The sequence below is a fragment of the Diceros bicornis genome, chromosome 25, assembly GCF_020826845.1.
Source record: "Diceros bicornis minor isolate mBicDic1 chromosome 25, mDicBic1.mat.cur, whole genome shotgun sequence".
NCBI lineage: Eukaryota > Metazoa > Chordata > Mammalia > Perissodactyla > Rhinocerotidae > Diceros > Diceros bicornis.
The window spans coordinates 6,528,654-6,552,197 of record NC_080764.1 but is presented as its reverse complement, the minus strand read 5'-3'; the positions used below and the strand labels follow the sequence as shown (position 1 = coordinate 6,552,197).

The window sequence follows — 23,544 nt, the reverse complement described above, 5'->3', positions numbered from 1 at the left end:
GCGCCACCCAGAGAAGCCACTGGCCTCGGGAGGGCAGAGCTCCCCGGCTCTGCCATAAGGGCATTGAGGCTCGGAATCTGAGAGGCGCCCCGTTCTGGTTCCTATCCTGCTTTTTAGCAAGCCACTCAGCCACTGCCAGCCTCGCCCCGAGTGACTGGGGGCGCCAGGGAGGAACAGATGGCTCCTGGTCCGGCGCTTTTGTGGCCCTGGCACTTCTCACGTGATCATTATATCCGAATGGGGAAAAAATAGTGCTTTTTCTATAACTAGAAGAAATGTTTCTCCTAATAAGAAAAGACACCACTACCTTGAGATGCAAATGTCACTTTCCCAATACTAACTTTGCTTTACATAAAAGGTACCCCCAGGACAGGAATTACAGCTGCGATATGAGGAGAAGAACTGGGGGGAAGGGACGAGTCACCGAGTCCACGCTCCTCCACACGACTGTCCGAACAGGAACGGCGGGGCCTGCATCCTCCGTGCCCCCTCCCCATCGGACAACCGTGCGCACAGCTGTTCTGGTTACTCTTTAAATGCAAAAATAAAAAATAGTGGAATCTTATGCACTATAGGTCGGACCTAATTAGAAAATGATTTACAAGTTTTGAAGGAATTTTCTCTCATTTATTGAAGGGTATTCACGGAACCTTGTTTTATCGAACAATTGATGCCCCTGATGTCGCAGAGAAATACAGACCACCACTGCCAAAAAGAAAATTCCTGGCCCCCTTTGTGACTACATAATGTTGGCAAAATATATAAAAGAAATAATGTCCTGATACATGAAGTAAACAATCATCAAACAACTTCCTAATAACACCTCACTTTTATGGAGAGCTTCTCAGTTTCAGATATACCCACATTTCTCTTTAGGAAAAAGCAAGTCACAGCTTCAGAGTGTAAACCTGTGGTTCTGAATCCTGTCACGATGTGGACTCACCCAAGGGGCTGCCCCAATGAGTGGGAGGTCAGAGGGAGGTGAGCCCCGGCCCGTGCAGAACTCAGGTTGAGCCCACCCCCTTTGCCCCAGCTCTAGGGCTCCTCTCCCTCCTGTGGCCTCATGTCTCTGGTACAGTCTTCCACTCCGACTAGGGTTTCTCCCAGTGTACAGTGCTGATTGACAAACTGGGGACAGCCCTGCAGACACAGTGCTGGGCTCCCTAGCCCACGGCCTGTCCTCTGGCAGCTCAGGCCAGACCCACCATCATTCAGCGCCTCACACCACACACGAAGAAGGGCAGACGTGGCCTGGCAGCGGGAGCAGAGCCGGGGGGAGTGGCACCACCAATCCATGTACCACCCACCTGGGACGCAGCAGAACTCTGCCAAGGACAGGCCCCTGTCACCCGAGGGCTTTGGGGTTGGTCAGAGCTGAATTTCTCTTTCTGCAACCGTGGGCAAGACATACACCCTCTTCTGCCTCCTCTTTCTCACGGGGATACAAATGGAACCGTCTCCAAGAACGGGCCTGGGAGTTCAACAAAACGACACCGCACAGTGCTTGGCCCAATGCCCAGCAAACATGGGCCACCATTCTTGCTGCGGCTGCTGATTACTTTTACAGACATTTTTGCCTGAGTCAAGAGGTCGGACAGACCTGGGCTAACACTGCCTCTATCATGAGTAGTCAGGGGACAGAGGCATTCTGGCACATGCGATTGTCTGCAGATCAAGACACTCTGCCAAGGAGGTGGAGGCACTGAGGCGGACGCCAGGCCTGAGATGGGGTCACGCACCCCAGGAGCTGGGCAGGAGCCAGGGACACAGTGGGCATTCCACAGAACCCTGGTCTCCTGACCGCTGCCTTGAGCCCTGGGGGGCAGGGGTGTCGGAGGTGGCGCCATGGGCTCAGATTCAGGATGGCCAGGCTAGAGCCCTGCCCTGCCATCTTCTAGCTGGTGACCTCAAGTAAGTCACTTCACTTCTCTGGGAGCAGGTTCTCCATCTGCAAAGGAGCGACAGTCACAGCAACCGAAGAGAACAGCCCTGCAAGAATCACTCCAGGAGGAAGCAGACGTACTCGGGGAGCACCCCGTCCACTGCGGGAGGCGCTGTACCAACCCGTGTGTCATAAGGGCCAATTAACCCTGTCTCTGCTGCAGGGAACTCACACGGGAAGTGGCCAGGAAGCTCCAAGTGAGAAGCTTCTGAGCCAACCCAAACCAAGGGGAGGGAGCCAGCGCCTGAGGAGAGAGTTAAGCCCATTGCAAGAGTCAGCTACACAGGGCAGGCATGCTCCAGAACGGTTAACTGAACCTGGAGTTTTGTTCGTTCGTATTCACAGTTGTATTGAACTCTTGCTTCAACAGCTCTACTCGAGGAATGATTCCAGAAAAGACATTCTAGTATCCTGTCAATAAGTTATGCCCAGCCATGTTCTCGGCTGACTTATAAAATCAATTTTCCACTAAATCACATCCTAAACGACTTCTCTAGATAATGAGGAAGAGAGAACATAACAGGGAAGGGGTGGGTTGAATTGTCAGACACAGTCCTGCGCCACATAACAACACTTCAGTCAACGATGGACTGCATATACAACGGTGGTCCCATTAGATTAGTACCGTGCTGCCTATGTGTGTGGTAGGCTAGACCATCTAGGTTTGTGTAAGTACACTCTATGAAGTTCGCACAATGACGAAATTGCCTAACAACGCATTTCTCAGAACGTACCCCCATCGTCAAGTGATGCACGACTGCAACCCAACAGAGTTGGAAATGGAGGTGTGCACATGTATTTATTTTCTTGTGGTACACTGCATTCCTGGCCCCATTTCTTCAACTCTCCCTGTTTCCACATCCTTTGCCATGTGAATTTGGGGTCCCTCCCATTGGAGAGGCTGAGAATATTTCCCTATCCCTTGGCTTTAGATTCAGCCATATGACAGGTTTTGGCCAAGGGAATGTTAGCAAGTATAATGTGACCAAAGATTAAAAAGCATTTGCGTGATTGGCAGGCCCCCTTTGCCTGTGGCACCGCCTTAAGAAGAACACGCCCTGGCTACAGCACTGGTCCAAGGGGACGGTGAGAGACATGTGGAGCAGAGATGTCCCAGTCAAGACCCCAGAGCTGACCCAGCCTAGATCAGCCACCCTACAGATGCGAAAGCCAGATAAACGCTTATTGCTGTGGAGGTTTTGTTACGCAGCAATAGCTGACTGATACCATCCTGAATTTATAGTTAGTAAGAAATAAAAGGGAATGAGCTCAGAGTACAGAGAAAAGAAGTAGGCTCTTCAGCATGGATGACCCTTTGGCCATCAGCATTCCTTGACAATGGGCACACTGCAAGGAGACTTTGTGACACTGCTCCTGTGGGTGTTCAAGGCGGCCGTCACCTGGCTGGGAGCAATAGGTTAGACAACGTGATTTAGCAAGGTCCATTCCAGCTGTCATATTAGAAATATGTCGGTACATTAATTTAACTGTCATGAACATTATAATTAGCTAATCAGAGCACATGATTCTCCTACTAAGTTTTGTTCTGAATACGCAGGGAGACAGTTATATAGTTTTTCCCATGATTTCTTACAGGAAGAAAAAAAAATCCTGAAAACTTCATACAGAATAAGAACACAGCAGGTAGCAAAAACTCCTAATTAGAAATACTCAGTAAAGAATCCTTCCACTTCATTTTAAAGAACAGTGTAATTACTTCTAAGAATTGAAAAATTGCTTCATTTGATCAAATATTTTGATTAGCAAAGAAATTAATTGCACTGTATCTTCATTTGTATTTACAGTGAATAAATGAATGCTAAAAATAACAACAGCAGCAAAACTGCCTGTCAAAAAAAGAAAAAGATAAAACATTGAAAAATCCAGATGAAAATAAAGTGGAAGCAGAGCATAAGCACACTGCTCAGGCCCCCACCACCGGGTCAGGAAGCCGACCCGTGCAGCTCCGTGAGGCCTGCGCACACGCCCAGGGGTAGACTCTCGTCTGTCAGGAGGTCTCAAGGTCGTAGTGACTGATGGGTTGGCATCAATAATCCAGTATGCTGTTTGCAGAAGTGAGGGGGTTACATCAGAATTCCAGGCACAATTCCAGGTGTCCTGGTGGCACGGCCTAGACCTGGGATCTCTTACCATGCAAGGATTCTTTCTGGGCAATGCATGAGGGTGAATCCGAAGATTCCAGAACCTTCTTTGGAAAGGCTACAATGAAGTCAAGCTTCAAGTCAATTGAACCAAGGCTTACTGAGACCTAGTATTGGTGACACTGTGACCCAGTACTGGTGACACTGAGACCCAGTACTGGCGGCCATCCCTCACTGCATCTCCTTCACCCAGGCGCTGGGCTGGGTGTTACAGAAGCTTCTCTAATCCTCACATCACCCTCTAGGCAGCTGTGGTTCTCCCTGCTGTTTAGAAAGTAAGTGGACTTGGCTCCAAAAGGCCAGGACTTGCCTGGGGTCCCCAGGCTACTTCCCTGCAAGCTGATGACAGAGCTCAAGACGGTCTGACTTTAGAGCTCTGCTCCTCCCATTCTGTCATGATTCCAGCTGCCTGTCTACCACACGCACGAGCGCACAGGAGCCTACCAAAAATAGGATGTGTAACTCATAAATATTGATGGAGCACCCACCTACTGTGTGTCAGGCACTGTCTCAGGCACTGGGGATAGAGCAGTGGATGGCAGACCAACCCCACCCTGGAGGAGCCAGCTTCAAGACGCCCACCGAGGCAAGCAGGGAGGAGACCACCCTCACAGCCCTGCCCCTCAGCCTGCCTCCCAGAGCCCTTGGCCATCCAGCCTCACCCCACCACCCCTGCTCTCTCCCCTTTGCTTCAACCCATGCTTTAGTCATGCCTGTGTGGGGCTTCCCCAAACCTGGGTCTCTGCACACGCGGATCCCTATGCCCAGGAAGCCCCATCTCCTGATATCTAGACTTGGTGCAGCTCACCAGAAGCTGTGCCCGTCTTAGCCCCCAACCAAGCAGTTAGTCCTCCTCCTCCTCCTCTGGCTCTCCGAGCTCACTTCTGTCATACGGCTCTCGACATTCACAAAGGATCTATCCGGACACCTTTGCAAACACCCAATTCACAAATCGTTCGGTGGCATGAAATTGCCGTAAAATGCAGGGAAATAAAGAAAAGATTTAAGCCACCCCTTTGACCCTTTAATGATTCAATAAACTCATGCCTGAAGTCATTTACGAACCTGTTAAATTCTTCCACCCAAATAAACTCCACACCATATAATCACATCATTACTAAACATTAAACATTAGACATGCACTCACTAGAGGAGGCTAGAATAAAAAATAATAATGAATGCAAACATTTGGCATTTGCTATGTTGGGTACCATGCAAAGCTCTTTCTGCATTAACTCGTTTAATCCAAGTAACAATCCTATGGGGTGGACACGAAGACGGTTCCCGTTTACAGGTGGGAAGCTGCGAGCACGGGCCTGGTGCTGATTGAAACTCTAATCCCAGCTCCAGCCCTTCTAGCTGTGTGACCGGGAACAGATGCTTCAACGTCTCTGTGCTTCAGTTTTCTCATCCATACAATATGGATAACGATGGTCCCCACACCTTAAAGGGCTGTTAGGAGGATTAGCTGAGTTAATTTACGTAAAGTGCTTACAACAGTGCCTGGTTCACAGCACGGGAGCAGTGCGTGTCAGTCATCATTTGGGTGCTGGTATCTGACTGTCAGTGACAAGAAGATGACAGTAACTGGCCAGGTGCAACCTTTAGGTAGGTGACTTGCTTATTCCTCTTAACCTCTCAGCATGGACCATTCAAATTCAGGCCTCGGTAAAAGCCAAGAGATGGCCCTTTCTGGCTTGCTCACGAATGGTCACAACAATTTGTGCTGGAGCACGAGTCACCCCGAAGGGCACTGTGAGTGATTCTTGTCCTCTCGCCCACCTGGGCCCCAGGGCTGGCCTGCTGCCTGGCACACGTTCTCCTTCACATATGCTGAATGTTGAAGGTTAAGATTCTTCCAACCAAATGGGGCATCTAAAGCCGGAACCTACAAGTTAGACACAAAGGTATATGATGATGATAATCAGGATACTAGTGCTGTCTGTATTTTGGATTTTCTCTGCAAGACTTATTTGGGACAATGACTTCTTGGGCCAACTCTTGGCTTCCTGATATGGTCATGGCCTTGTAGAATCAAAGGTACAGTTCAACTCTGGTGCTTAACTGATCCAAAGCTTGCAATTAAATTAGACCATAAATTAGACTGTTGTGGCTCTGGAGGGACCAAATGAGTGGGGGTCTGCCTGGTCTGGCTGTGCCACAGCCCATTTATTCTGAACATACAGATGGCGTCCCACTGAGGCTAGGAATCGAGAAAGAAGGCCAACCCAGATTTGAGAGGGAATGCTCGCATAAGTGTTTTGAGAATGCTGGAGCGAGTGACAAATGCAAGGTGGTCTATCAGAGGACCTGAATAGGGGTCCTCAAAGCACCTCCCTGGAGACTGGCTGAGCACAGAGAGGTGAATAAGACCCAGTCCCTGACCTCTGGGAGCACGGAATGTTTGGGTTTGAGAAACCCAAGTTTTGCTTTACTACTTTCTACAAATTTTGCTTTACTAATTTCTACAAATTTCTACTTTACTTGAAATTCAGATTGGATATGCTTTCTTCCAAACCTCACTGGATTTATGATCACCTCCTCCTCTGCCTGAAACAGCTGTGTTTGAAAGGCGGTCTCTCCAATAGAGAAGGCAGGCATTGTGACCACCCCCGACAGGGGTCAGGCAGAAGCCAGCTTGATGTGGCCCCCTTCACATTTCTGCAAAAGGCATCAGAAACCAAGCCACACTCTCTTTGGTGGCCGACCCATGTCCTGCTTCTGGCAGAGCCCTATCTGGCAGCTTAGAGCAGTAGGCGCCCAGCCCCTCAGCTATCCACACCACTAGAAACTGGGGTCGGCAGGCGGACTTCTACTCCTTCCCCAGAGGAGGCTCCAGATCCAGGTGTGGCCCAGGAGGCATGGGTGGAGGAGCTTTAACCAACTCGGATTTGGGAGAATTTTTTTTTCAATTATTTTATTGAGGTCATATTGGTTTATAACATTGTGTAGTTTCAGAGGTACATTATTATCTATCAGTTTCCGTATAGACTGCATCGTGCTCACCACCAATAGTCTAATTTTTATCCATCACCATACACATGTGCCCCTTTACCCCTTACCCCTCAAACTCCCTTCCCCTCCGGTAACCACTAATCTGTTCTCTTTATCCATGAATTTGTTTATCTTCCACATATGAGTAAAATCATATGGTGTTTGTCTTTCTCTGTCTGACTTATTTCGCTTAACATAATACCCTCAAGGTCCATCCATGTTGTTGCAAATGGGATGATTTTGTCTTTTTTATGGCTAATATTCCATTGTACACATACACCACATCTTTTTTATCCATTCATCAGTTGATGGGCACTTGGGTTGCTTCCACTTCTGGCTATTGTGAATAATGCTGCAATGAACATAGGGGTGCATAAATCTCTTTAAATTTTTTATTTCATGTTCTTTGGATAAATACCCAGTAGTGAGATAGCTGGATCGTACGGTATTTCTATCTTTAATTTTTTGAGGACTCTCCATACTGTTTTCCATGGTGGCTACACCAGTTTGCATTCCCACCAGCAGGGTATGAGGATTCCATTTTCTCCACATTCTCTCCAACATTCGTTATTTTTTGTCTTGGTGATTATGGCCATTCTGACCGGTGTAAGGTGATATGTCATTGTAGTACTGATTTGCATTTCCCTAATAATTAGTGACATTGAACATCTTTTCATGTGCCTATAGGCCATCTGTATATCTTCTTCGGAAAAATGTCTGTTCATCTCCTCTGCCCATTTTTTCATGGAGTTGTTTGTTTTTTTGTTGTTGAGTTGTGTGAGTTCTTTATATATTTTGGAGGTTAATCCCGTCAGATATATGATTTGCAAATATTTTGTCCCAGTCGATTGTCTTTTTGTTTTGTTCATGATTTCCTTTGCCATACAGAAGCTCTTTAGTCTGATGTAGTCTCATTTGTTTATTTTTAATTTTGTTTCCCTTGCCTGAATAGACATGGTATTCGAAAAGATGCCACTAAGACGTATGTCAAAGGATGTACTGCCTATATTTTCTTCTAGGAGTTTTGTGGTTTCAGGTCTTACATTCAAGTCTTTAATCCATTGAGTTAATTTTTGTGTATGGTGTATGGTAATCGTCTACTTGCATTCTTTTGCACGTGGCTGTCCAGTTTTCCCAAAACCATTTATTGAAGAGACTTTCCTTTCTCCATTGTACGTTCTTGGCTCCTTTGTTGAAGATTAGCTGTCCATAGAAGTGTGGGTTTATTTCTGTGCTTCAATTCTGTTCCATTGATCTGTGTGTCTGTTTTTGTGCCAGTACCATGCTGTTTTGATTACTACAGCTTTGTGGTATCTTTTGAAGTCAGGGATTGTGATGCCTCCAGCTTCTTTTTTCTCAGGATTGCTTTGGCTATTCAGGGTCTTTTGTTGTGCCATATAAATTTTAGGATTCTTTGTTCTATTTCTGTGAAGAATGTCATTGGGATTCCGATTGGGATTGCATTGAATCTGTAGATTGCTTTAGGTAATATGGACATTTTAACTATGTTTATTCTTCCAATCCATGAGCATGGAATACCTTTCCGTTTCTTTATGTCTTCTTCAATTTTTTTCAATGATCTCTTATAGTTTTCAGTGTATAGGTCTTTCACCTCCTTGGTTAAATTTATTCCTAGACATTTGATTTTTTTGTTGCAATTGTAAATGGGATTGTATTCTTGACTTCTCTTTCTGGCAGTTTGTTATTAGTGTCTAGAAATGCAACTGATTTTTGTAAGTTGATTTTGTACCCTGGAACTTTGCTGTAGTTGTTGATTATTTCTAATAGCTTTCTCATGGATTCTTTAGTATTTTTTAAATATAAGATCATGTCATCTGCAAACAGCAAGAGTTTCACTTCTTCCTTTCCAATTTGGATGCCTTTTATTTCTTTTTCTTGCCTAATTGCTCTGGCCCAAACCTCCAGTACTGTGTTGAATAAGAGTGGTGAGAGTGTGCACCCTTGTCTTGTTCCTGGTCTCAGAGGGATGGCTTTTTGTTTTTCACCGTTGAGCATGATGTTGGCTGTGGGTTTGTCATATATGGCCTTTATTATGTTGAGATACTTTCCTTCTATACCCATTTTGTTGCGAGTTTTTATCCTAAATGGATGTTGGATCCTGTCAAATGCTTTCTCTGCATTTGTTGAGATTATCATGTGGTTTTTATTCTTTGTTTTGTTAATGTGGTGTATCACATTCATTGATGTGCAGGTGTTGAACCATCCCCATGTCCCCGGTATAAATCCCACTTGATCATGGTGTATGATCCTTTTAATATATTGCTGTATTCAGTTTGCCAATATTTTGTTGAGGATTTTTGCATCTATGTTCATCAGCGATACTGGTCTGTAATTTTCCTTCTTTGTGTTGTCCTTGTCTGGTTTTGGTATCAGGGTAATTTTGGCCTCATAGGATGAGTTAGTAAGTTTTCCATCTTCTTCAATTTTTTGGAATAGTTTGAGAAGGATAGGTATTAAATCTTCTTTGAATGTTTGGTAGAATTCTCCAGACAAGCCATCTGCTCCTGGACTTTGGTTTTTTGGGAGGTTTTTGATTACTGTTTCAATCTCTTTACTTGTGATTGGTCTCTTTGGATTCTCTATTTCTTCTTGATTCAGTTTTGGGAGATTGTATGAGTCTAAGAATTTATCCATTTCTTGTAGGTTATCCAATTTGTTGGCATATAGCTTTTCATAGTATTCTCTTATAATCCTTTGTATTTCTATCGTATCCACTGTAATTTCTCCTCTTTCATTTCTAATTTTATTTATTTGAGCCTTCTCATTTTTTTTCTTAGTGACTCTGGCTAAGGGTTTGTCAATTTTGTTTATCTTCTCAAAGAGCCAGCTCTTGGTTTCATTGATCTTTTCTACTGATTTTTTTAAGTCTCTATTTCATTTATTTCTGCTCTAATTTTTTTATTTCCCTCCTTCTGCTGACTTTGGGATTTGTTCTTCTTTTTCTAGTTCTGTTAGGCGTAGTTTAAGATTACTTATTTGAGATTTTTCTTGTTTGTTGAAGTGGGCCTGTATTCCTATAAATTTCCCTCTTAGCACTGCTTTTGCTGCATCAGGAAAATTTTTTTAACATTGAAAGAATGACTACGCATCATGCTAAGTGGTAGCCAAGTAACTTTCGTAGGTTGGACCACCTAATTGCTCATCTTCCATGACAATGTCATTTTCATTCTGTTGCTCTTATCACTACAGTTGGTTTTAAGTAGGCTATCGTACTAGTCCAAACATTGGGACAGCACTAGGACCAGTGTAGATGCCAATGCTCAGAGGAAGCAGACATCTGCCTGTGCCAAGGTACCAGCACCCTCCACCAGCCGGGCAGCCAGCTCACCACACTCAAAGGCCAAGAGAGGAGAGGTGGTTGTGTCAGGTCTGCCCGGTTCCCACGGGGCTGCCACGGGATGCCTGGAGGCCTGCTGGGTGGGCTGCTGCTGATACTCAAGGCTGGGGTTGGTGACACTCCTTTTGCTTTAGCTTAGGCATGGTGGGCCCCATAGCCCCTCACCCTGGCCTGTCACCAAGGCCCCCCAAGGGTCCAAGTCAGCCTGACTTGTTCCTTACAACCTGTCACATCCTTAACGGTCTCTAGGACAACAGGTAGTGAATGTTTTGTTGGCAAGTGGAAAATTAGTGAAATTTAGGGGAAATATTCAAAAATCACTGAAATATATCAAGAGGACTTAACCTTTCTTGCCATCAGGGGCAACAGTAAATAACAGTAATGATGTGTATTGATAATTTACTTAATTTATTTGTGATAATCTTAGGGCCCTTTCCTCAAAAGGAAACTTCCCCATTCTTTATAACTTTCATTAAAAATACATGGGCACCATTATATTTACAATAAAAAGAAAGATAAATCAAAGTAACACTGTTGGCAACTAACGTAAATACGATGCTCATAAAAGATTACAAACATTTTGATGTGCTTTACCGTCTCTTCTTCAGTTGAAAACTACAATCTTAAATTCTCTCTTGGAAAAAAAACCATCTTCAAGTTATTTAACATCTCACTGAAGGACTTTAAAGACCATATATTTTATTTATTTATTTATTTATTTATTCTCCCAAAGCCCCAGTAGATAGTTGTATGTCATAGCTGCACACCCTTCTAGTTGTTGTATGTGGGACGTGGCCTCAGCATGGCCGGAGAAGCGGTGCGCGTCTGTGCACGCCCAGGATCTGAACCCGGGCTGCCAGCAGCGGAGTGCACGCACTTAACCGCTAAGCCACGGGGCTGGCCCTAAAGACCATATATTATAAACACAAAGTAAAGAAACATCTCATTGGCTCCACTAGCTAGAACGTGACAAAATAATTACTCTGCATTGAATAAGGATGGGTTTTGTTAAAAAATTCCACTATTTCCATGGTAATAAAGTAGAAGGATTTTACATGGGTTTCTACCATGTCTTTTAAAAATTCCATTTCTGCTCTGAGTGTTATTTTTACATTCACAGAAGATACTGAAATTGCACTTTAAGACTTAAAAGAAATGTTAAACAGAAACAATTTTCTAAAAACAAGGTGTTACTCTATATTTTGCACATAGCATTTTGAATGTAAAATGTTTTTCCCAGAAGTGAAAAAGAGGTATTTGCCGAGGACAGAAATTCAGAAAATGTTTTCACCCAGTTTGTGGGAATCTTATGAACAAAGTATTTAGTGCTGTGGTCCAGAACTTGTCCTTTTTTTTTTTCTTTTTCACTTTTTAACCAAGCCACTGGGTAGTATTTCAGTTTTAATACCTCACTTCACTTCTTTTATGTCACAGAGGTTAGTGTCTCTCATCTTGAAGCAGGGCATGAGGCAAATCCCTTTCTCCTATCTGAAAAGAGTGAAGTCACTTCGTCTTCCATCAGCTCACAGGCCTCTGGGCTGATTGGACTGGTTCTCAAACCCAAGTGTGGTGCACACGGGAATGACGTGGTGCCCACAGCCTGAGCCCAGGCTGAGGCGAGTTGATCTGCACTTTGAGAAGCGCTATTTGACTTCAGTGGTGCTGAAGGAAGCAGCAGAAGGAGCAAGGAGGAGACAAGACGCCACGGTGGAGCCACGTACCAGGATCTGAAAATAAGGCGGCATCTGTTCTGAAAAGAGCTCAGATGATTTTCACATGTCATGTGTGACAGGCATGCAAGACACAAGACAAGGAGAAGTTTTTGAGGACAGATTTAGTGGTGCACCCAATATAAGAAATGGATTGTGAGGAGGTGTAAAGTTGTCATCTTCACTCTCCGTGTACTTTCAATCTACTCAAGGCCCTACAACACATGTTAGCTACAAGTCTGGTTTTTCGTTTTCCAGGAATGGATTCGGCTTTGCTAGGGATTATTCACGGTGAACTTCCTTTGCAAGGAGAGGTACCAACTGTCTTAATTACATTTTGGTAATCTCCTTTTAATTACTTGCCGCCAGTACATCCCCTAGAGGGAAAGGACGACTGGTGTCATATTTAATGAGCTTGAGGATGAGGCATTAACTATTCCTATTATGTGTTACTTCTCTTCCTTCTACTAAAAAACACCAGCCCAGGATTAAACTTTAGAAATCACAGTCTCGGTTCTCCCACGGCCTCCTTACCATTCCAATCGCCCTTGAGTAAGCGAAGCCACGTCTCTGCTCAGAAGTCTCAATGATTCTCCTTTCTCTCAGAGAAAGGGACTTGAACTCTGGAGCAAAGGATGCAGGGCCCTGGTAGTCTGCCCCGTCACGACTTCCCCCGCATTGGCAGATAAACAGACAAAAGAAAGCTCCCACATCCCCTGAACCGCTGTGGTCACCCCACACGGAGGCCTCACACCCCATGCCTTCATGCCGTCCTTTCAGCCCAGAAGTCGCTCAAACTGTCCTCCTGGTGAATGCACCTCTGCTCAAGTGCTGGCTCCTCAGCAAGGTCTTCCCACACCCCCAGCCAGTTTAGAGGCTGATACCGTTTAATCCCCAGCACTGACTGCACACGGACCAGGAAAAGCAGGAGGCGGCAGCACGGTGGGCCCGGGCGGTGCCATCTCTGTGTCCCCGCTCCCCAGCCCCCTCCAGCCCACCACGCTGGCTCCTGTCTCTAAGCACATTTCCCACCATGACTCATATTGCAATGAATACTAAAACCTCCTCGCGAGAATGTTCAGCAAAGCGCTTCCAGAGGGGAAGGAGACTCTGCGAAGGAAATCAGAGAGAACTAAGGTTAGGGGAAGCCACTGGCAACATTTGAAGCTCTAGAAACGTTTGCCCCTCGGTCTGGTAATTCCAGAGACGCTCATAGTGACCCATTTGTGAAGACAGTCACTGCACTGCTGAGACTTTCAGGCTGCATGACCTCTGGCACAGAGATGTTAGGGTGCAATGTGGTCGGACACACAAAAGCCATTAGAAGGGTCTGGGCACCTATCTGTGAGTGCTCGATAAAGGTTTGCGGGAATAATCAGAATGCAGGAAAGTGGAGCCACCTAAAGTCCAACGACAGGGCATCGGCCGAATCAATGAAGCCAACTCCCGCCCCAGGACACCCTCTCCTCCCACTCTCTTCCCCACTCAAAGCTGAAAAGCTCGGAGTCCCTCCTGACTCTCACGCTCCCACGTAGCACGTACAGGATGTCAGCAAAGCCTGTCCGTTCCACTTCCTAAATGTATCTGGAAGTGAGCCCCTTCTCATCAGCTGCACAGCCACAACAGAAGCTCACGCCAGCAGCATCCCTCCCCAGGGGCGAGGCCGGCCTCCCTGCTCTGCGCTGTGGCCCCCACAGCCTCTTCTCCGTCCAGTACCCACAGGCACCTTCTAAAATGCAAGTTGGGTCACGATGCTCCTCTGCCCCAAACCTTCCCTTGCCTCTCCATGTTACTCAGCGTCGAAGCCATTATAAAGTCTTTGCAACGACCCCAAAAGACAGGGTGGCCCACCCTGTCCCTCCCTCACCACATCTCCTACCCTCCCTCGCTCGCCCCCACGGCAGCCACACCTCAAGCCAAGTGAACACCCTCCTGCCCCGAGTCTTTGCACTAGCTGTGCCCCCGACGGCCCCTCCCCTAGTGGTCACTGGGCTCACTCCCTCACCTCCGCCGGGTCTCTGCTCAAATGTCACCTTCTCATACAGGCCCTCCTTCTGCCCTGCTTCATTTTTCTCTGCACCGTGTGCTGGAATCTGAGGTTTGATGTATTTTCTCACTTCCTGTGTCTCTCCCTCGCTAGGATACAAGCCTCCGGAAGGCAGGGACTGTGTCTGTTTGGTTCGCCGCTGACCCCAGCACACAGCTCAGTGCCTGGTCTACAGCAGGCCCCTAGGAAACGCTGGCTGACACAGAGAGTGAATGAATCCACACAAAGGGACGGGACACATCAAACGAAATCCACATTTTAGAGAAAAATCAACAAGCGGAAAATGCCAATGACCTCACAGTACGTGAAAAGGCAGCTACAGAAGAGACCAAGCAAGGCGTCCCGGAGGAGCAGCTGGGAGGCGGGGACCGGAGCGCTGCATCCTCATCTCACATCAGCGAGTCAGGGAACAACGCCCAGGAGTGATGATTTAAGAAACGGAGGGGCAGGTGAAATACCGAGAGAGAAGAAGGTTTACAGCTGGAGAAACAACGACAAATGACAGTGGTTGCTGTTGGGCAGCAGGACTGAGGGTGAAGAGTTGATCAAGTGATCTCTGCTTTTAAATCTTTTGCGACAATTCAATTTTATTTCTACATGGGCATATATTACTTCAATGCAAATAAAAAAAGGTTTGTTAAAAAGGAGTCTTTTAAGAGTTGAGAAAATTCCCAACAGCCCCCAAATTCAACAGCATATACACTCTGTCCTGATCCCACCCCCAAAGGATATCTGTATAGAAAAAAGGATTAGAGGTAAATACAGCAAAACGTTAACATTGGTTGCCCCAAGGGGTGACTCTAATTCTCCTCTTCAAATTATGTGTATATTCCAAATCATGTAAAATGGACATAAATGACTTCTACAAATATTAGCTTAAGCCATATGAAATTGTCAATATTCAACCACTTTATGACTCTAAAAATGGTGATTTCATGTGATTTAACCCAATAGAAAAAATTATTTTAAAAAATATGGGGCTGCTTTCAAGTTCAGTAAAAGTATTCCTATCCTTTGATCCTAGTTATTTTATTTCAAAATGCGGGTATAGATTTACATACAAAGCGTTCACTGCAGAGTAAATTACAATGGGAAAAGCTGAAAAAAACCTAAATGCTTAAAAATAAGGGAGTCAAAGGAATGTTATGTAGACATTTTAACTGATGTTTAGAAGACCTTTAAGTGACATAGTGCAATGGAACGTTAAGGGAAATAAAGCAAGATACAGGATTATACATACAGTGTTATCTCCACTATGTAAAAGAACGTATTATATTTATATACTCATGTACACAGCAGCATTATTCACAATAGCTAAGGCATGGAAGTAACCCAGCTGTCCATTGACAGATGAATGGATAAGCAAAATATGGTATATACACACAATGGAATATTATTCAGCCTTAAAAAGGAAGGAAATTCTGACCCATGCTACAATATGGATGAATCTTGAGGACATTATGATAAATGAGATAAACCAGTCACAAAAGGGCAAATACTGTGGATTCCACTTATATGAGGTCCCTAGAGGAGTCAAATTCATAGAGACAGAAAATAGAATGGTGGTTACCAGGGGCTGGGGGAGGAGAGGGGAGAAGTTAGTGTTTAATGGGGCTGGAGTTTCAGTTTTGCAAGATGAAAAGAGCTCTGGAGATGGATGGTGGTGATGGTTGCACAACAATGTGAATGTACTGAATATCACAAAACTGTATACTTAAAAATAGTTAAAATGGGAAATTTTATGTTATGTGTATTTTACCACAACAAAAAATTGGGGGGAAATGCATTAAAAATAGCAGAAAAGATCTCCGAGGCAGTGTAGCACATAGAAGGAACATGGGCTCTGACGCTGAACCTGCCTAGTGTCCACTCCCGGCAGAGAAGGCCAGGCGGCTTCCTGCCTGCCCGGAGCCTGTCTGTCTCACTCGTGAATGAAGACCCCTCCTCCCTCCTTGGGGATAATGACAGATGAGAAAATGCACGGAAGGGCCCAGAGCTTAGGAGGCGCTCACTAACCAGCAGGGGAGGTTGTTCTTGCCATCATACTGTTATCGTGGGGTTGGGAGTACTGTTTCCTTTTTTACACTTTCCTGTATTTTACGAAACTTCCACAACGAATATGCATTTCTTTTAAAATCAGAAAAAGTATAATCATTAAAAACAGTGAGGGTCACCATAAACAGAGAGAAAAGACAAGTCACAGACCAGGAGAAGGTATTTGCAGCTCACATACCAACGAAGGGGTGGAATCCTTTCAGGTAACTGGCAGATGACAAAACCTGGGCGGTTGATAACGTATGAAAGTGTTCGACGTTACTAACCTTCAGACCGGCAGGAATTAAGACACCTGATAATACCAAGGGTCGGCAGGGACGTGGAGCATGAGGAACCCTCATGCGGGGCTGGTGGGAGTACACCTTGATTGATGCAACCACGGTGGCGGGATCTGGGAAGTGGGACATGTGCCCGCCCTCCAGGCAGTTCCGAGCAGAGGAAGCCCGAGTGTGCACATGGAGACAAGCACAGACGGTTGCTGGGGCTTCGCTTGTGACAGAGAAGACTGCAAACAACCTACGTGTTCATTAGCAGGAGGAGGATGATAACTGAACGGGGTATGTTCATTCAATAGAACACCTTCGTTTAACGCTAATTTTATAGCAGCTTAAGTGAATGAACTAAAGGCAATGTAATAACATAGGTAAATCTCAAACATGTTAGTAAGCAAGAAAAAAGTGCAAAAGGCAACATTTGACATAATACTATTTATATAAAGTTTTAAAACATGCAATGCAATGGTATATGTTGTTTAGGAATGTCCATCTAAACGACAAAGATTAAAGAATCACCCCCCCGGCCCGACTGCGAGGAGCGAGGGCCGCGTTTAGGGGCCTGGAGTCGGGAGCCAGACTCCTCGGGTTCACACACCAGTGCTACCACTCACCATCAGGGTGACTGTGGACCAATTCCCCAATGCCTCTGTGCCCCAGTGTCCCCATCTATAAAAGGGGATATTAACAGCACGTCCCTCATAGTGATATGAAAAAGATCACACGAGTTTAAGGGCTAAAAACAGTGCCCGGCTCTCGGAGAGCACTGTATAGTGTGTGCTGTTATTATTATCATAATGAACCTCAAACTTTAAAAGTGTTCATGCTATTTGCTCTAGTAATCTCACTTCTAAGAATTTATCCTAGACAAGTGATGATTTATGAACTTAGGTGTCATTATATATAAAAGGGTGCCGTTGGAAATGACCTGAGCGCCCAGCTACAGGGGACAGTGGAAGACGTTCTAGTACAAGCCCGCTGTGATTGCGCTGTTGCATTATTTTTGGATTTTTCACGTTTGCTTTCACCTTCCTTCTGTGCAGGCAGGGACCATGGCACGTGTGTGCTCTTACTCAGTACAGAATGGTGAGCAAAGAAATCTGTGTTGGTTGAAACTAGATGGTAATTGTTGCTAATGATGTTGGTCCATTTACGCTTACAGAGTGAGAAAGAGCCTAAGAATAAATAGCTTGTGCAGCCAAACAAGCAGTCCTGGGAAGGAACAACAGCCCTGTGGTCCACCACCCACCCTCCTCCAGGAAGCCCTCCCTGACTTTCCTGGCAACCCTTCCTCCTGCTGAGCATGCCTCTGTTAAAGCCACTATCTCCACATTTACCTCTACCCCTGGCTTGGCTGATCCCTGGCCCAGGGGCGGGCACGTAGTGGGTCCTCAAAAAATGTCCCCCGAGTGGGTCCCAGTGCCCTCACTTCCAGCTCAGGGCCTGACACACACTGGGCCTCACTTCTCTGGACACCAGATCATCTTCGGGGATCTAAGATTCCTGAAAACTCTAAAACAACCAGACAAAAGCAAGCTCCCAAACTTCTTTGAAAATAAAATAAAATTAACTTCCAATGAAATAAAAGATACAAATTTACCTTCAAATACTGTGTGTAGAATTTACATCAATTTTTCATTTAGAATGAGCTAATTACATGAGGTGATTGCCAATTCATCTGGCGCAGTTTTAATCAATTATCCATTTTGCCAAAACTGATTTTAGCCCATTTTCAAAAAGAGATGCTAATGTGCTGCAGGCATACTTACCGCTTCAAGAAAGCCGCTGAGGCTCTGCAGGAAGTATTTCCAATTTATATGGGGGGTTAGATGAATTCTTAGTTTTCTCAAAAAATAGTGATACTGGTTATCTGTGAGGTTGTAACAGAAATCCTTAAGAACTTGTCCAAAATCCGAAGCCTTTACAAACCCAGTGTCCTCTTTATCCAAAGCAGAAAATGCCTAAAAAAAAAAAAGGCAGATGCTATTGTCAAGCGAATATTTCAAAAATGTTTTTCTTAAGTATTGCTTTTCTGAATGCAAATGAAATCAAGTGTATGCAAGTCCCCTATAAATTCAAAATTACTAACAAATGCACTATGATTGAAAGCCTGAGACAGGTAAGATATGGGCACGGTGTAAGAGCTTGTATGTTGTAGGGGAAATTCGCTGTACTCGCTCCTATTTGGCTGTGAAGAGGAGGAGGAGTGAAGAAGAACCCTGGACTCCATTCTCCAAGGGAAACCTCAGCGAGCTCTAAAGAGGCCTGTTCTACAGAGGAGAAGAGCGGCTCCGAGGGCCGAAGTAACTTGCCCAAGCGCTCTCCATCATTAAATTCTAGGTTCTTTAAGCACAAATCACTTGTAACAGGAGGCTCACACACAATCCCACCGCCTCAGGGTGTGGGGCCGGGGTCTCAAGGTGGGTATTCAACGTTGGAAGTGGCCAGGAGAAGGGGTCAAGGGACGACGCCATCCCACGCTGACCTCAAGGTTTGTCCTTTCCTCACCCTCAGCCAGAGCCCACGTGGCCTCACATCACGGGAAGACCCCCACTACCCGGCGCCTGTGCTGGAGGGGCTGGACAGACAGCGCCAACCCAGCAGTACAGTAGTCAAACTGAAAAAGTGCAAAAATGTGCTATAAAAAGAAAGCACATTTTTTTTTTCCATCTGTCGAAGCAAAATCATTCATTTTTATCGCACTAGGAAATCTGTGTCAAGCAGCGGGTTAAGATCTTTTTTTTTTAAGTAAGAATTTAATGTGCTTGTAGACCCCGAACCAAATTCTCTTGCAGTGACTTCTCATTCCAGGCTAATTAGGCACAGCCCATCAGCCCACAGGGTGGTGGTATATGCGTAACCGAGTTAACCCTAAAATACCAAACAGCTTCAAATTTTTATGTAGCATATGATAACACAAGGCAGCTGTGTAGAGTGGAAAAGCCTCCAGCCACTTGGTCAAGAAGTAGACTTTGAACCTTGGCTCTGTTGCCAACGCTAAGCCCTTAACCTCTCTGAGCTTAGCTTCTTTGATATAAAAAGAGGGACTTCATGACTCATGTTGTTCTAAGTTTTCCTATGGCAACCTGCCAACGCACCTATCCGGGTACCTGGCACATAGTGGACCTCGACAGATCGTAAGGAGAATGATCATAAGGATGAACGCAGTCAGCTGAGCATTCTGTGCTACGAGGGCGCTAGAGGCATTGTGGCCCTGGGAGGTGAGCATCACGCGGTGCTCAGCGGATGGAAGAGGTGAGCTGGGGACCTGCCTGCACTTCCCTGGGTCTGTGTGGTTTCCCCGTGTGTCAACCTAGCCTGCTAAGCCACAAGGTGGGTGCAAGTCAAATGTGAACAGGCTGAGAAATCTGTCAAACTCTACACAAACATGAAGCACCGTCACATCATTTCAGAAACAAGATGCCTCTGAGACGCGTCTGCAGTGCTATGGAGAAATGCAGAAATATGTCCAGGGTCCTCTCTGATGGCTGTCCTCAGACATCGTCATTCCTTCCTCTCCTCACCGCCCCGAATGCCCTCTCTCCCTCCAACCCATCTGCCACGCTCTTGGCCAGGAATCTCACTCTCTTGCTTCAAACCTCATCACCGAGGGAGTGCTTCTCAGAATTGAGGGCCCCAATGCCTCCCAAAGGGTCCACGGCCCTTAGTTTGAGAAACATCCTGATCGATGTAAAGCGGTGCAACTTTAAGGTAGAAGGGGGCAAAGCCATCTTGCAAATGGATTATGTGAAAAATCTGAAATACGTGCTGACATTCAGAAATCAGAAGATTTTATAGCTTCTTATGAAAAATGAAAAGATCTAGCAAGGCTGGGTCCATTTGCAGCTCAGCAACAGTCGGCTAGGTCTGAGAGAAGCTGCCCGTTAGATAGTGTCTCCGGCTTGCCGCGGCCACCACCTGGTCCCCTTCGTCATTTACTTTACTCCTGGTCCCTGTGCACATCCGAGTTTGCAGTCCTCGCCAGGGGACCACTGGGGCCAGGGCAACCTCAAGCACGGGCTCTGGTGTTGAAAGGTGTACAGATGGTTTTCCAGATGACCCACATGGTTTTCCAGATGACACATTCATACCAATTTTTCTTTACATAGTCATTAAAATAGAGACATAAAAATGTTAAATCCTCATAGAGAATTCCTAGATGTGAAAAATGTCTGCTCTCCAGGACAAAGCCAAGTTCGCTGCTTTCCAGAACTTTTACAAGCTGGCTGGGCTGACTGGCCTTTCTCCCTCTCTCCCCACTAACCCCTATGCTTGGCCCCCAAAGCCCACCTGCCTCCCTACACCGAGGGGATTTTTCACTCTGGGGATTTACCGGGCACAGTCCTAGGTTTTTGAGCGTGTCTGTACGTCTGCATATTGCAGACGTGAAGGCAATCCTGCTCTGACCATGGCTGTTTGGGCTCTGTGTGCCTGGCATCGCACGGGATGCTCTGGATTCACCATCTCATTAAACTGCAGGACCTGCCCTCTGCAGACAGCGTTTTCTCTTCTCGCTGCTGTGGACCAGTCTAGGGGACCATGACCTCACTAGGAGCGTGGCCAAAGTACTATTTTCCGAGGACTCCACAGCATCTTCCCCACATACGCCAGGGCTCGGCACACTCTACAGTGTGTTGTACAGATACTCCTAAAATGTCAATATGTGGGGGACACCCCCTTCTTACACCTCCCCCTGGCTCCTGGAGGCCTTCACAGTGAGCTTTGTGCCACGCTCCAGCCCGGCCAACCTCTTCAAGGCCACCTGGCGTCACTCATCTCCATGGGCCTGGTGCTCACGGATGTGCCGAGTCCCCCTCATCTGAGGGCCTCTGTCCTCTGCCTTCTTTGCCTACAACCCCTTGCCCTCACCCCAGACCCAGCATTTGCTAAACACAGCACTTCTGCCTCAGAGAACACATGCTGGGGTGCCATCATGGTAGCTTTCTATAGAGCAAAAATGGAGACACCTTTGCTCAAATGAGCAATGTGATCTCGACGGACTTAATCTGAGTTCTGATGCCCCCAGAGAGTGGAGAGAGAGGGAAGGGGTCCTGGAGGAGGGGGGCTGAGAGTTATCTTTCATGAATTGACACGAGTGCCAGAACTTCTGTTTCCACAATAGCAGCACCCTGCAGTCTGTCATACCGTCGACAAAGGCAGACTGGAAGAGGCAACAACCTCCTGGACGCTCTTCAGAACTTCCTCTGGATTCAGTGTCGCAAAATTGATTGGCACACACTCTTCTTTTTCTTCTGGCTGAGGCCTCGTTGGCTTGCTGTTCTCCACCGCTCTTAAGAAGTCAAGGTAATTGATGGAATTATCATGCCAGCTGATTCCCCAACTTGTTCCAAAAGAAAAAAAATATATTAATTAAGAAAAACCTATCGCTTATTCATTCAACAAACAGTTGCTGAACACAGAACAGTGTGGGGAATATGAATAACGTTAAGGCACTCATCCCTGGCCGGTAGGGGCATGCACACTAATTAGCCGTGTTAGTAGACAGCCACACACAAACACCGCAATAAAAGGGAACAAACAAAGCACTATGGGAGGTGAGAGGGCAGGGCTGCTGCTGGCTGGTAGGGCCACAGACTGTCCTGCCCAGAAGCTCTGGGACTTGAAGGCTGGACAATGGGGGTCACAGCTTTGGAGAGCAGAAGATGGGAAGAGGAGGCTGGGCTAAGGATTCTGGTCCCATGATCGGGGCAAATGAAGGTGCTTCGGCAGGGATGTGACATCTGCGGAGTAGTATTACAGGAAGGTAAAGCCGACAGCGGTGTCAACAGAGAGTCTAGAGGCAAGATTGCGAGTGGGGGGCGTGGGGGCTGTGGTCATAGAGACCTTAGCTAACGAGGGCCTGGACTGAGAAATGGCAGGGGATTGGAAATGAAGGGGAATATGTCAAAGACAGTGAAAAGGAAAAGAGGAATTGGGTAAAATATACGTTAAATTCTTTTCCAAGAATGGTTGAAACTAAGTTGTCAAGCTGAAAGCACTTAAAAGATACTTTTTCAAAACCACGTAGCTTAGTATTTTCTCAAATAAAAATTTCACCTGAGTGTATGTCTCGACAAGGACATCCACATAGAAATGGAGGCTCCTTCCTGCCCTCGACCCCCACACAGAAGAAAATAGCGGTAAATTCTAAAAGAATATATTGCAAGAGAAAATCCACAAGTTTCATGAGAACATAGAGTGTATTTATCAAAGATGTAAAATAATTCAAAATAAAGTTTGATTGCATTCCAAGATCACGTTTCCACAACTTAAATTCTCTGGGGGTCACTGGCACTCGAGCAGCTCAGCCTTCTCTCAGCAGGCTGGAGCGCGCGTCAGAGAAGAAGAGCTTGGAATGTCGGTGAGCTGCAGACAGAAGTTTCCAGTAACTCAAAGATCTGCTTCTAAAGAGACTGAGCCAAGAGCTGTACTTCTCCAACTCACAGCTGCAGAGCCGCCTTCCCCAGGCCCCGCGCCGCTGGCTCACGCGATGGGGACGCGGAGGCAAGGGATAATCGGCTCTATTTCATCGGCAGGATAAATTGCCAACTTGGTATTAAAATTTAGTAATAAAATCAAATGCATATGCTAATCTCCTCAGTATTATTTAGAAAAGTCTATTTTGGATCTAGACAAGAATAATCTACATATAATTACAAATAACAGAGATGTTTATCATCAAGAGGTCTTTGAGAAGAGACAAGCGGCTGAGCGATGGATCCTTATTAAGGTTTCAATTCGTAAGAAAGTTGATCACCCCCATTGAAAGGTGGACTACAGAAATTCCATAGCCCTTTTGTTGCTGTTTAAAAAGTATCAAGCCCAACTATGTTTTAACAAGACTCGCTTATAATCCTTTGGTTAATTATTTATCTGGTGCTATTTTTCTGTGATTTATTCATTGAATGCATATGAATTCTCATTCAGCTGGAAAGAGATTTAGCGACAGGAGGCTGTGTTTAAGGAAGAAGAGAACAGACACACATTTGAGGATGAAACGGTCCT

At 45.8% G+C, this 23,544-nt stretch overlaps 1 protein-coding gene across 1 annotated transcript in view; it reads right to left on the bottom strand.

The window, feature by feature from the left end:
- EFCAB6 (EF-hand calcium binding domain 6) overlaps nt 1–23,544 on the bottom strand; it is a 239,415-nt gene that overhangs the window by 25,942 nt on the left and 189,929 nt on the right. The window contains exons 24-25 of the mRNA XM_058568187.1: nt 21,685–21,880; nt 18,309–18,500 (exon numbers count right to left, since the gene is read on the bottom strand). Coding sequence (XP_058424170.1) covers nt 18,309–18,500; nt 21,685–21,880 — 388 coding nt within the window. The remainder of the gene's footprint in view (nt 1–18,308; nt 18,501–21,684; nt 21,881–23,544) is intronic.